Below are 11,832 nucleotides of genomic sequence, written 5' to 3'. Positions count from 1 at the left end.
TTGGCATATTGACTCATTTGAGACATTAAATGAAACATTTACAAACTGTACATGATACTAAAAAGGTGATGCATACACACACAAGCAACACAGAATTAACGAACTTCTAAGAATGCACTGCCAAAAAAACAGCCATTGTGGGAGGACAGAAGAGCTATTCATGCTGAGATAGAGCCAGTTTATGATATGGAAAAGAAGTAAAACATCAACAGACGACACTAGTTATTAAAACAACATTCCACATCACTGCTGTAATTGCTTCAAGACATGTGGACAACCTTGTAACTGGAAGGATTTGACTTTAAAAATTATCGAGAACATGTCTACTATGATAACTCAATAGCTTGCACACAATAAATATGAAGAAACTTCACTTTTAAATATCATCAATGCTGAGAAAAAAGTTATGCTGAATTTGCTTAGGTACAGGTTTGTATCAGTCAGGCTCCTAGATATATCTGTGCCATCCCTCAATGTCTTTTAGAGAAAATATATTACAGCAAAAATATCCACTGCAAAAATATTTTTCCACTCAACACTCACTAGATATTTCCAGGATTAAGTTCCAGCTGACCAACTCCCACGCTTTACGTTACTTTCTTGCAGTTCTTTGAGGCACTATAGATACCTGATGAAATTCTTTAACTTTCAAGCATGCCAATCTTAAAACTGTACCCATTGACGCATTTCTCACAACTGAATCGTTTCTATAGTCATAAATATTTCCCAAATAACACTTATCATCTTTGGCTTAAATAACAAGCATTTAAAATTTTTAATTATTGGATTTTTCTGTAATAGTGCTATAAAATTCTTTCGTCATATACCTTGGATGCCCATTTCTCTACCAGTTGAACAATCTTAGCATATATATTTTCAGTGGCATTGATAATTTCTCTCAGTCAAACAATTATAAAATCAGGCCTTTTCTTCTTTCTCACGATTGTAACGTTCAAGCTCCCGCAAAAAGAGAGCTTTAGGTTTCATAACTGACGCACGCTCACCACGGCATCTTGGGCAAAACCATCTTCCCTTCGGCTTGGACACGAGCGACACACATCCAAAATGAAACCACTCGATTGGGCAAAGATCATTGTCACACAAGATCATTTCACCAAAGGAAATCTGGAATAAAAAAAGAGAAATACAATTTTTAAAAGATATATGAGAAATCATCTTTAATGGCTAAAAACTTTAAAACTTGGTGGATGTGAAAAAAAATGATTATGCTATGAAAAATATGCTAATTATTACACAAAAACTATCTTTGCACTTGAATTCTAAAAGGTTGTCAAATATTGAATATTTGGAACCTCCTAGGAAACATTTTTAAGAGAAAACAATCCCATTAGAAATTCATGAAATTTCAATTGAGGCCGAATTTGATCCCTGCATTCCAAAAGAAATATGTACATCAATTTTTCATTCTAATTATGCACATGCATCAGTATTATGATTGAATTACTCATTCTGAACTCTCTTTGGGCTCACTGTGGTTGTTTTTTTTATCAGCTACAAAGCCTGATGTGCTGAATTACATTTCTAATATCTCTGTGCAACTAAAAGCTTCTGACAGTGTTCTTTAAATATTAAAACACAAATATTGGAAAATGCCAAAACTGATTAAATATGACTTTGTAATTTGCTTTATTGGTGAGAGAAAATGAGACTTGGTTCACCGCCAACAGATGGTTTCATCAATGGAAAAAATTAAGAAGTAGAGTACATACTTCATTGACACAGTAATTTAATTGCCATTGCAATGAGGTTGTTGGAGCATTGGCTAGTTTAGGCTATGTTTAGATAAGTATAAGAGCAGGTTTGCACAAGTGCGACCATAACTGATTCTTGCCCACCATACCCGCTCCAATCAGAACACAACCACACCACTCTAAACAAACTGGTCAGTTCAGAGTGAAGACAGGCAGGGCACTGTGTGCCATAACGTTTTTCATCCATACTTTGGATGGATTTAAGCATGAAATTAGGATTTGGGGTAATTTTTGTGGAGGGTAACCACAGACCTAAGTAATAATGAAACCACTATTTTCTCAAAGAAAATCACATTGATAATCAACATTAAAATTACATGAAACCAATGCTCTTAATTTGGAAAATACATGGATAATTCATCTACATTATTTTGGAGGGTATGAGAAGGTACATATTTAAAAAAAATCAATTAGAGAATTTTTCTGGCCAAACCAAGAACCTTGGGCCAAATTTCAAACCATTATAAAAATTGTATTGATGATCAGCATACCAGGTTTGGAAAATTGTTTTAGTTATATTCCTTTATATTTTTGGCGGAATTTAGAGTGAAATTAGGTACAGGAGAAAATTGAGAATTTTTGCTCAAGTTGAATTGAGGAAGATAGGATAGAATTCAACCAATTTTTCAAATCGATCTAAGTCACTTATAGGAAATCTCTCCGCACAGATTTCTTGTAAATAAATATTTGTGGTGCATCATATCAATTTTTCTGAAGTTGGTTAGCACCATGTCCAAACTCATATCTAACTTGTATTAACAGGGAAACTTTAACCACAATGTCAGGCCTGATATTTGAAATATTTTAGGCCCACTGAGCCATTCATTTAAACATATTCATAAATTGAAATCCTACATATGACATTCCATGACAGCAGGATTAATCGGACTGGTAAGATATCAAAGACCAAGATTTATGAAAAAAATAGGATTCACAAAAACTTGCCATTTTTAACTAACCCTTGGTTTTCAGATTATTTTTATGCGGAATTAATTTTTCTATTGCCTTTACTTTATATAAAATATATTGCATTTAAAGGGATTTTATGGAAAAAAAGCAGCAAGGCTTCTTTTAAAATGAAGTCAAGCAGAAGTAGTAGAAGCAGGTATGAAGTCAAGTAGAGCCAAGCCAACACTGACTTAGCTGACCAGCAAGGAGGACAACAAAATGCCCACCTCGCAGATCAAAAGCAGCAACACTCAGCGTGCTCATTCACAATTTTCAATTTTTGCTGTGCCTCTAGCTTTTCTCCCTGATGATTTTTCTGCACTTCCCTCACCGCTATGGACCCAGAAATTTAAGAAAATCAATCAAACTGAGTGAGAAAAATATCACAAACCTGATCACAGAGGCAATAGGTTGGCTCATCTGGATCCACTGGAATATCTTGAGGGGGTGATTCACCAGATCCAGCCACAGCTCCACTTGCATTTGCACTGCTTCCACCAACCCCAACTCCACTCCCTCTGTCTCCTAATAAATAAAAAAGAAACACCAGGTTATTAAGAAAGGATCACATTTAAAAAAACACAATTTAATAAAACTCTTGACTTCCACCACATGATTTTTTGAAAACTTAAAAATAACTACTATCTTAATCATAAGAAATGCTATGCTTGATATTTGACATTATTAATCTTTTCCCCACTAAAGACGTAAATATACGTGTGGACGTTTCTTGACCCGGGAGACGAAAGCCGTATATTTCCGTCTAAGATTTTCCTGACCAAGAGAATGAAAGCCATATATATACGTTTTCTAGGTCTCCCCTTTTTATGACGGTCGCGGGTGTACAACGTCTTTGTTTCGGGATCCAAAACTGCGGGGTTTAGGATTTACCCTCGGAATCCGGGAGCAGGTACCTGACCCCTCGTCTTTTAATACCCCTCTTAGCAGTAAGGGACTGCAGTCATGCAATTGTTTGCCGCGAACCAATGCCGCAGGTATGTTCGTAAACCCGGAAAGGAGGGAGCACAACTACTCTCCGAGTCTGATAATGCAGAATCCCAGCGAGGAGGGGTCGAAAAAGGTTACACAAGACCCTTCTTTACGAATGTCCTCCAAAAATGCTCTATACTACGAGAAAGAAAAGTCTCTTGGGGCTCAGTACAGCAGTCATGCTAAGACGAAAACTCAGTCGTCTCAAAAGGGTTAACATGAAGCTGGACTCTGAAGCATGATACACTACACATTACATAAGTTCAACAGATTCAGGCTTCAACTGGTGGAAGTTAAACATATTTAAAAAATAAAAGTGCTGCGATCTTTTATTTATAAAAAAAACACCTTACATACACTGAAGCAAATCAGATGTTTTGCTTCACAGTCATGTGAATCCACAAGCAAGAAGCAAGGCATTTGATTGGCACTTGCATAATTTAGGAAGCATGTGAATCTAGCTTTCTAGTTCCAAGTGCCAATAAGTTGGATCACCATTTCAGATTCTTGGTATTTCCCGGTATCATTCCTGAAAGTGACTCGGGAGCCAAAGGGTTCTGCCCAGAAAATACTACCAGGAACTCCATTGTGTTTACATCACAAGTCGAGGTCACAGCAAACAAATTGCATCATATTAAAATAAGAAGAAGTATTCAATTTCTTTTCAATTTCAAAAAATTTCTTTAATGCAATACACTGGAGTATCAAACTGAAGTGTCACGATCTACTGTCCTTTATAATAGCTTAGAATTGTTACGATTAGCAAATAATCTACCCTTAGCCTCAGCTCAGTGCCTCAACTAGGTAAAAAAAAAACACCCTCAGAAGTACCAGAATACTATCTCAGACCAACAGGTAAATGTAGGTCTGTAGAGTGGGTAGGTAACTTTTTATAGTAGTGGATATATATTTTTACAAAACATTAAAGAAAAGAGTTTATTTTTCTACACCTGGCCGATCGAAATTGGTGGGAGGGAAATCCAGGGGAGAAGAAATACCCTGTTTTGATTCCTTTGCATGAAGGCTACTCAGCAGTGCCCTCTTATTCATAGTAACCTCTCTTTAATCTAGTTTCTTAACAGGGCAAGGCATATTGCATAGTATACTAATGGCAGTGGGTCAAGTCAATGGGAATAAGGATACAACACCAACATAAAGTAAACAAAACATCAAAATTGTCATACTTTCAATATTTCTTACACAAGTACTTGACTCAGAATGCTGATAATAACATACCTCCGACTCGTTCCCTATCACGTTCCTGCTTTGATTTTCTCTTCTTTTTCTTCCCACCAGTGGACGCATTCCTCCGTTGATTTCCAGTATTCCCACCAGTACCTCCTCCACCACCACCACCTCCCCCACTGGACAATGCAGCTGAGGCTGACACATTGGTTGTCCGACCACTCTCAGTAGAAAATCCAGGAGTCCCTGCATTTGTCCCGCCAAAGGCTCCACTAACCACTCCATTTTCTGAGGTCGATTCAGTCCTTGTACGTCTTTAAGGAAATAGCACGAGATTCATTGTAAGCACTTTTAAAAAGGAGTAACAAGAAAGGGTGAATGGCAAAGAAAAAGACAGTAAGGGACATAGGAGGGTAATTTTAATGTAATAAAGAGGAAATGGAAAGGTAAATTATTGGGGACATTCCATGATTGAGAATAAGGGTCAAAGTGGTGGCAATGAAAAATAAGAAAGAAATGAAAGAAAAATACAGATTGTTTAAGGCCAGTCATTACGATTATAAATATGAAAAATGTGACAGAAATAAGCACATAAATCCAACAAAAAAATCTAGAAATAATGCTCGGTATTTCTTTCCTAATTTAAACTCTCTAAGCAACACAAGAAACAACATTACATGAATGCTTAATCCTCAAGATAGCAAATGCTCAAATTATAGTTTTCAAAACTAAAAAGAATACATGTATCCTGTATTTTCCTCCATAACTTCACTTAGGCGATAGGTACAAGGTAGTACCTTATTTATGATTATCTATTACTTTTTTAGTACAACTAAATGTCCTTAACGACTCAAAGGCAGCATTTTCACTACACAACACATAACCATACCTGGCCCTTTTCGAGTGCCTTTCGCTGCTCCTTTCAGCAACTGTTCCCCCGGAGGCAGAGGGAGTGGACCCTCCCCCACCGCCTTGCCCACTTCCAGTTCCACTACCAACATTATGAGGCATTGAATCTCTGTTGGGCTCGGTGTTTTCCTGATCTTTACCAAAATCTGCAAGAGAAAGCGTTCGGGGAAAAGGTTCATGAAAATTCAAGCACAAAAGGGGTCGAGGCTCAAGCATACAAAGGGCATAGACTGACTTTAAAATTGAGATTGGGAGGTTCCATAAACAAATTATCCTTCCTAAACGGTATTTTAAGCAATTCAACTGAGGAAGGAGAGTGCAAAATTTATAACTAGGAGCAAGGACCAGAAAGCTGTGCACTAGCGCTGATGGAGGCATGTAAAAAAACAGTACCTGAGCGATGGGATAACTAATTTTTTCTACGGTAGTCGACTCTAAAATTCAACGAGACGAGGAAGCGTCTCAGTACATACCCAAATTCCTGAAGTCTAAATCCAACTGGCGAGATTTGTTTTCAATCAGATCTTGAACAGCTTGAACTACCTGTAACTTTTCATCTCCAACTTCCTGTGCGGCTATTAGCATCGTCTGAACCCTGGAAAATCAGTTGGAATAGAATCAATATTTCTGAAATAAGTGATACTCTTCTTAGAATATTTCAAATAAATCATCGACAATTCTTGAAAAGAGACAGAAATCTATCGAATAATCTTGAGAAATACGAAAGAGTTCGAGAAATGGCAGATTCAATTGATGAACTGCAACAACTACAAAGTCTCACTTTCGTAAGAGAGCTCGCCGCCTCTGATTCGCGCCACTTGTTCCACCAGACCCTCCGAGGATTCCCAATAAGGCTTGCTGCCCTGCTTCTAGTTCCTTAAGGTAAGCTGAAAATAATATTTTACATTCATAATATACAAAATATCACAGAGTTTTCGTTAAGGAAACGTCATCGCGCCATGCAAGGAATGGAACGAAGGAAGAGCTTCAATTACGGAGATCTATACCTTGGTAAGAAACGTCTAATTCCCTCATTCGCGACAGATGCCTTTGCAAGTCATCAGGTAAATTTTCGACGCAATCCAAATAGTTTTCCACATATGTGGCCGAATACAAAGCTTCGACCGCTGCCTGATTCAACATTTTGTCCACAATTCTAGGCTACCGTATAATGTACACACACAAATACACAGAAATAATTAAAAGCCGACGGATGATGTCTCTACAAATTTTACATGACGAGGGTTATCGAATTACCCCAACATGAATATATGTAATTTGTAGCGTCTGACTAGTGAAACGAGCCATCACAACAAACTTTGTTGTTTCGATAGCACTGCCACCTGGCGGAAGACGTCGAAACTTGCGCAAATGCCGTAATAGCGCGATAGCGCCTTTGGTAGGAATAAAAATATGTAAATCCATTTAGGGTGACTTTAGTGAATAGTTTCATTTTATTTGAAGCGAAAAAAATTCAAATTATTTTCCAGTTGGAAAGATAATATCTATTAAAAGCAATGACTTTTTTTGACCCACTGGAAATATCGACCAATGAAATTTGTCAGAATCAGTCGATTCAATTTGCGCGATTCGTTGTAACGTTGTAAGCGGCTTGAGACTAAGGTCTCCAGAAAATTTTGTGTTTAAGATTTCATTTGTATCACAATGAGTTCCACAAACTTGTTTATTGGTCTGGGTGAGAACACAAAAGTATCCAGCCGGTAAGTTTTTTTTCTTTATCTTTGGTGGGAGTCAGTTGTGTGTGATTTGCACTTAGATTGGGCATAGGAGATCTTAATATTACATTCAAGTTCAAGCACCAAGGTTATTTTCAAATATTCATTTATTACATTTAGCGAATTATAGTGCTTCATTTTAAAACACTTTTATGATACTCTTTTAGTGTAATGGTCAATTTTAGCAACAATGTGTACCATGAAGTTATTGACATTTTGTCTGTCTGGGGTACCACGGCATTCTTGTCTATTTCGGTTCAAAAATCTAATCGAAATGGCTTTTGGAATGTAACTTTTTATGTTATTGTACTTTGAGGTGGTTTGGTTTATCATGCAAGATCGGCGTGTTAATGGTATTTCTTCCTCAAATCTGTGGTACTATCTCGCATGGAGCACTGTTGGGTTGATCGCAATTATTTGAGGTCTGCTTGCCATGTGACGGTTGGGGAAACCTCGCCGCCAGACCCGTCTGACATCCAGCTGGTGACGGTTGGCGTGAGACGTGTGTGACTCATTCAGCCGGTCTCCGCAAAGTTTGTCCTCGCTTGGAAAGATAACGCCGACATCGATGTTAATTTATTGTTATCTTCGTAACACCTACCTGTGATTATTATGCACTGATAGGTTTAAGAGTAACTGGTGAAATATATTCTGACTTTGGTGCAGTTTTCTGTGTTAGGGGGGTTAGGGGGAAGGCAGAGTTACCGGACTGATTAGTCTCTCCTGTACTTGCTGCCATCTGTAGGCTTCAAAGTTACATTGAAAATATCGCTCATCTTTCGAATTCTCTTTCTTTTCGTACTGCCGTGAAACTGCCGCTTTTTGATAATTTTACAATAGGAAACATTAAAAGAACAAGTTTTTATCGATCCAGGAGTAATTGGCCATGTATTAGTGTCAACTTAAGATCTGTTGATAGTTAGCAGGAGTTTTCCCGGTCACAAATATGTTCGGTCACAAATCCCGTAGTGATGAAGTCAGGTCATAAATGGGCGTATAAAGCTAAAATACTATCGCATTAATTGTTATCGCTGTAGTATTCACGCAGCCTCTCCCTATTTTCAAGGGAATGCCCTTAACTAATGAGTTGTCCGCATACTCTGGCGCATTGTGATTACGCATGTCGCTGCACTGTCACGTCACCCGCTCACGTGAGATTCGGATTCTGAAAAATCGATTGTTGTTTTACTTTAGTGGAAAATTTGTAGCTTTGCTGGATGTGGACCATTCAACATAGTGTATAAATAACCTAGGATTCCCTTGCATTATTGTCTTAATTTGTCCTTATCACCGTAAGGTAGACTATGACCGAGTTTTCTATTCCGACTCTCGTCCATTTTGATCGATTTATTACCCTCTGTATTTATTAAGCTTGAGGAACCCATAGGTTGGTGTATTTAATTTCACGAGAACCGGACGGTTCAGTCTCAGGATCTGGCTTCTTATCTTGGGGTGGGTATTTGTTAGCTTGGGTAGGACTTGTAATTAGGGAAAAAAATATGAATATCATGGAATGTTAGAATAATATAGATATCAAAGAATGTTGAAAGTCGCGAATTTTGTGATGTAGTCGTGAATGGAAGAGTGCAAGACCTTAAAAAGTTATCTGCTGCTGACTAGGTAAATTGAACGTACTATAATAGAGGGGGTTTTCAGCCTTTATCTGGTGGAGTTGTATCGTATAAGTAAATTAAAAGTTAACGGAAAATTTCCTCAGATTGTTTCAGTTTTGTTTCGTTTCGTATTGAAAGCCTGTCACCGTGTGTGTATGTGTGTCAAGTTAACGTATTTGTAACAATTGCCAGTGTCTTTTAATATAATGATATGATCATACCAGAACATTTTGCCATTGGTGGTTCAGCTGTCACATTTGGTGAGTTAATTGTTCACAATGAACATGTTTTTTCCAAACTTTTCCGCGTCAATGAAAAACTGGTACAATTTTGTGCGTGATACAAATGTACACGACCGTGATGGACTTGAGGGCGAAGTGCTCATTGCGGATTTCGAGGTATACTGCTCATATGTTGCCTCTTCCCTTCTCCTTTTATAACTGAAAGAAACGTGATTTCACGCCTCGTAAGACCTCTTAATATTGCTTTCATAATTGGCCATTGACCCTTGAGTAGTAGTAGTCTCTGCACCAGTCATCGTGTCTGGAAAGCATATTTGAATTTGAATGAAATTTATTGGAAGCATATTATGATCTAGCTCTTTTCAGGAAGTGGTTAGTTTAATATGTAATTTACTGTGTGCAGTCAATGAACTTGGTGCAATCATAGTTTTGAGCGAGTTAACATTTCACCAACTGTGCTGTATTTTGGCGATTGCTTCCGTGATGCGTGTCTCCTACCCTTTGAAATAAAGTTGCCGAAAATTATAGGCTCTTATATTAGGCAGAAAATAATGCGTTTCAATTTTTTAAAACTTTTTCCTGATCTCGAAGTTGTCTTTGATGGTGTCTCAATAAATTGCATAGACTTTTTTTTTATATATGCCATAAATACGTAACTTTGAATCGAGTGAATGATGTATTGATCCCTCTAATTAAATTCATTATTTCGATTATTTTTTTCTCTGCCATAATTGTTTTTAGTTTGTTCTGGTCGCCATTCTCATCACGTCTATATTTAATTACTCCCTCGAGTCCACTTTTCGATTGAGGAAATATTCTCGTTCCAGCATGAGTGCAAAAGCGGTCGTGGTAGCGAAGTTGTCCCGGAGTCGTCCTGCCTATTTCTCCTCCACATTTTGCTCTGTCTGGTTGCCTTTTGTGGAATTGAACGGCCAATCCAAGGTGGCCAAGTTAGTGCTTGCTTGCCTTTTTCTCTGAAATTCTAATAGTAGGAGGAAAATCTGTGTTGCCCGTGACATTGATGATCTCAATACCTGTATCACAAAAGCTGCGGGGTTTAACCTGTAAAAATTATGGGATTATTTGAAGGGATGCGTAGTTTGGAGTCCATTGAGGTTCTAGATCAAATTTCATCCGTGTAAATCATCAGAATATTTTGAAACACATTTAATTAAAATGTGGTATTGTAAATTTAAAAGTAAGCTATTACATGTTATGTTCGTTCTAAGTATTATGAAGCAATGTTAAATGTTGAATTCATTTCATAGTATTTCGGAGTTTTTTTTTGTTTTTTTTTCCCTGTAATTTGTGTCAGTTGATGGGGAAAAAATAAAAATATGGCCGTGGGATTCCCGCACGGTAATGTGGACCAATTTCTACCAGCTATGATAAATACATGTGAAATATTATATTTAATTACTATTGTTTAATATAATTAGAGGTTATGAAATCTATTTAACCCTAATGGCAGTATTTCTCAGGATCTGCTATGGATTCATTGCCACATACGCTTGGCCAGTGTGTGTGGTAACAATAGTAATTCACTGTTGGCGAACACCCATGCTGATTCCAGCTGAGCAATCATTACTTTGAGTTCTTCTCGGGAACTCAACCACATTAAGTCACAGTATCTTCACCGAAGTTTCGATGAGGAGCCTTGCCGGATTTCATTTATTCGCTTCGTTGCCAAAACTTGAGTAAAGGAGAGAGCCATTTGAAGAAAGTATTGTCACGTATCGGTTAAATTATTTGAGGTAATTGTAAAGTCTCCTCGTTACATTCGTGGCCTGGTTATTTTGAATTTTGAAAAAAACATTTCCTATCGCTAGAGTCGTGCCTCTAGCTCCTGGCATGCGGATTTCGCCTCGTGTTTTCATTTCCTGAATAAATATACTCAGAATAGTTCTAATTCGTGTTTCAATTCGTGGAAATTCCTGCTTTAGAAAATCAGATGGTGGTTCATTTGGTGCAGTTTCCGCCTTTTATATCCAGAATCATTTGATTTTATTTGGAATATATAATTAAATGTAAAAATAGTTTGTATTTAAGTCTACTAGTAGATACGTAATGGTGTCTGTGTTAAAGAAAACCTCTAGTGTCCTGGAATTGTCGCTGTTGCGTCATTACGGTCGCAGGCTGCAATCCAGTAAATAGTTTATCATTAGTTAATGCGCCTTGAAAATGTTAGCGGGATTTCTGCTCGCATATGTTGCACTCGTATGGAGATTCAAAATACACGCATGAAGATGAATCTCATTTTTGCCCTTACTCTACCCCCCGTAACGCATTTCATTACAGCCTAAACCGGCGCACGCTACCCACTTCTCGCTTCGTCTTGTGAGTCATGTAATTTTTCTCCTGGGTCTGCGAGTTTCCCTTTCGTTCCTACCCAGGTTCTCCCAGTCTCGTTCCAGAACCACCCCGATCTCTTTCCTAC

The 11,832-nt window shown here is 37.7% G+C and overlaps 2 protein-coding genes across 4 annotated transcripts in view; one reads left to right on the top strand and one right to left on the bottom strand.

The window, feature by feature from the left end:
• Positions 1-7,150, bottom strand: LOC124170817 (inhibitor of growth protein 1). Its single transcript, XM_046549794.1, has 7 exons — positions 6,812-7,150; positions 6,586-6,691; positions 6,278-6,399; positions 5,785-5,950; positions 4,947-5,209; positions 3,112-3,245; positions 1-1,125 (listed from the first exon to the last, which is right to left on the bottom strand). Exons 1-7 carry the CDS (start codon positions 6,945-6,947, stop codon positions 919-921), a joined length of 1,134 nt encoding a protein of 377 aa, XP_046405750.1. The 5' UTR covers positions 6,948-7,150; the 3' UTR covers positions 1-918.
• A 221-nt stretch (positions 7,151-7,371) lies between these two features.
• The window catches only part of LOC124170782 (microtubule-associated protein Jupiter-like), a 48,299-nt gene continuing 43,838 nt past the window's right edge, over positions 7,372-11,832 (top strand). The window contains exon 1 of one of the 3 annotated variants that reach the window (XM_046549744.1): positions 7,372-7,525. In XM_046549744.1, the coding sequence (XP_046405700.1) occupies positions 7,470-7,525 (56 nt within the window). In that variant the 5' untranslated portion in view covers positions 7,372-7,469. The remainder of the gene's footprint in view (positions 7,526-11,832) is intronic. The other 2 variants (XM_046549760.1, XM_046549776.1) reach the window with 2 other exon arrangements.

Source organism: Ischnura elegans, chromosome 1, assembly GCF_921293095.1.
Source record: "Ischnura elegans chromosome 1, ioIscEleg1.1, whole genome shotgun sequence".
NCBI lineage: Eukaryota > Metazoa > Arthropoda > Insecta > Odonata > Coenagrionidae > Ischnura > Ischnura elegans.
Note: the sequence above shows the minus strand (reverse complement) of the source record. Positions and strands in the feature narration are given on the sequence as shown.

Bases quoted from the DNA above. Each gene is read 5' to 3' on its own strand.
- LOC124170817 (XM_046549794.1), bottom strand. From the start codon at position 6,947: ATGTTGAATCAGGCAGCGGTCGAAGCTTTGTATTCGGCCACATATGTG. The intron at 6,692-6,811 runs GTATAGATCTCC...TATTATTTTCAG, and splicing joins ATTAGACGTTTCTTACCAAG to CTTACCTTAAGGAACTAGAA. The intron at 5,210-5,784 runs GTATGGTTATGT...ATTTCCTTAAAG, and splicing joins AGGCACTCGAAAAGGGCCAG to ACGTACAAGGACTGAATCGA.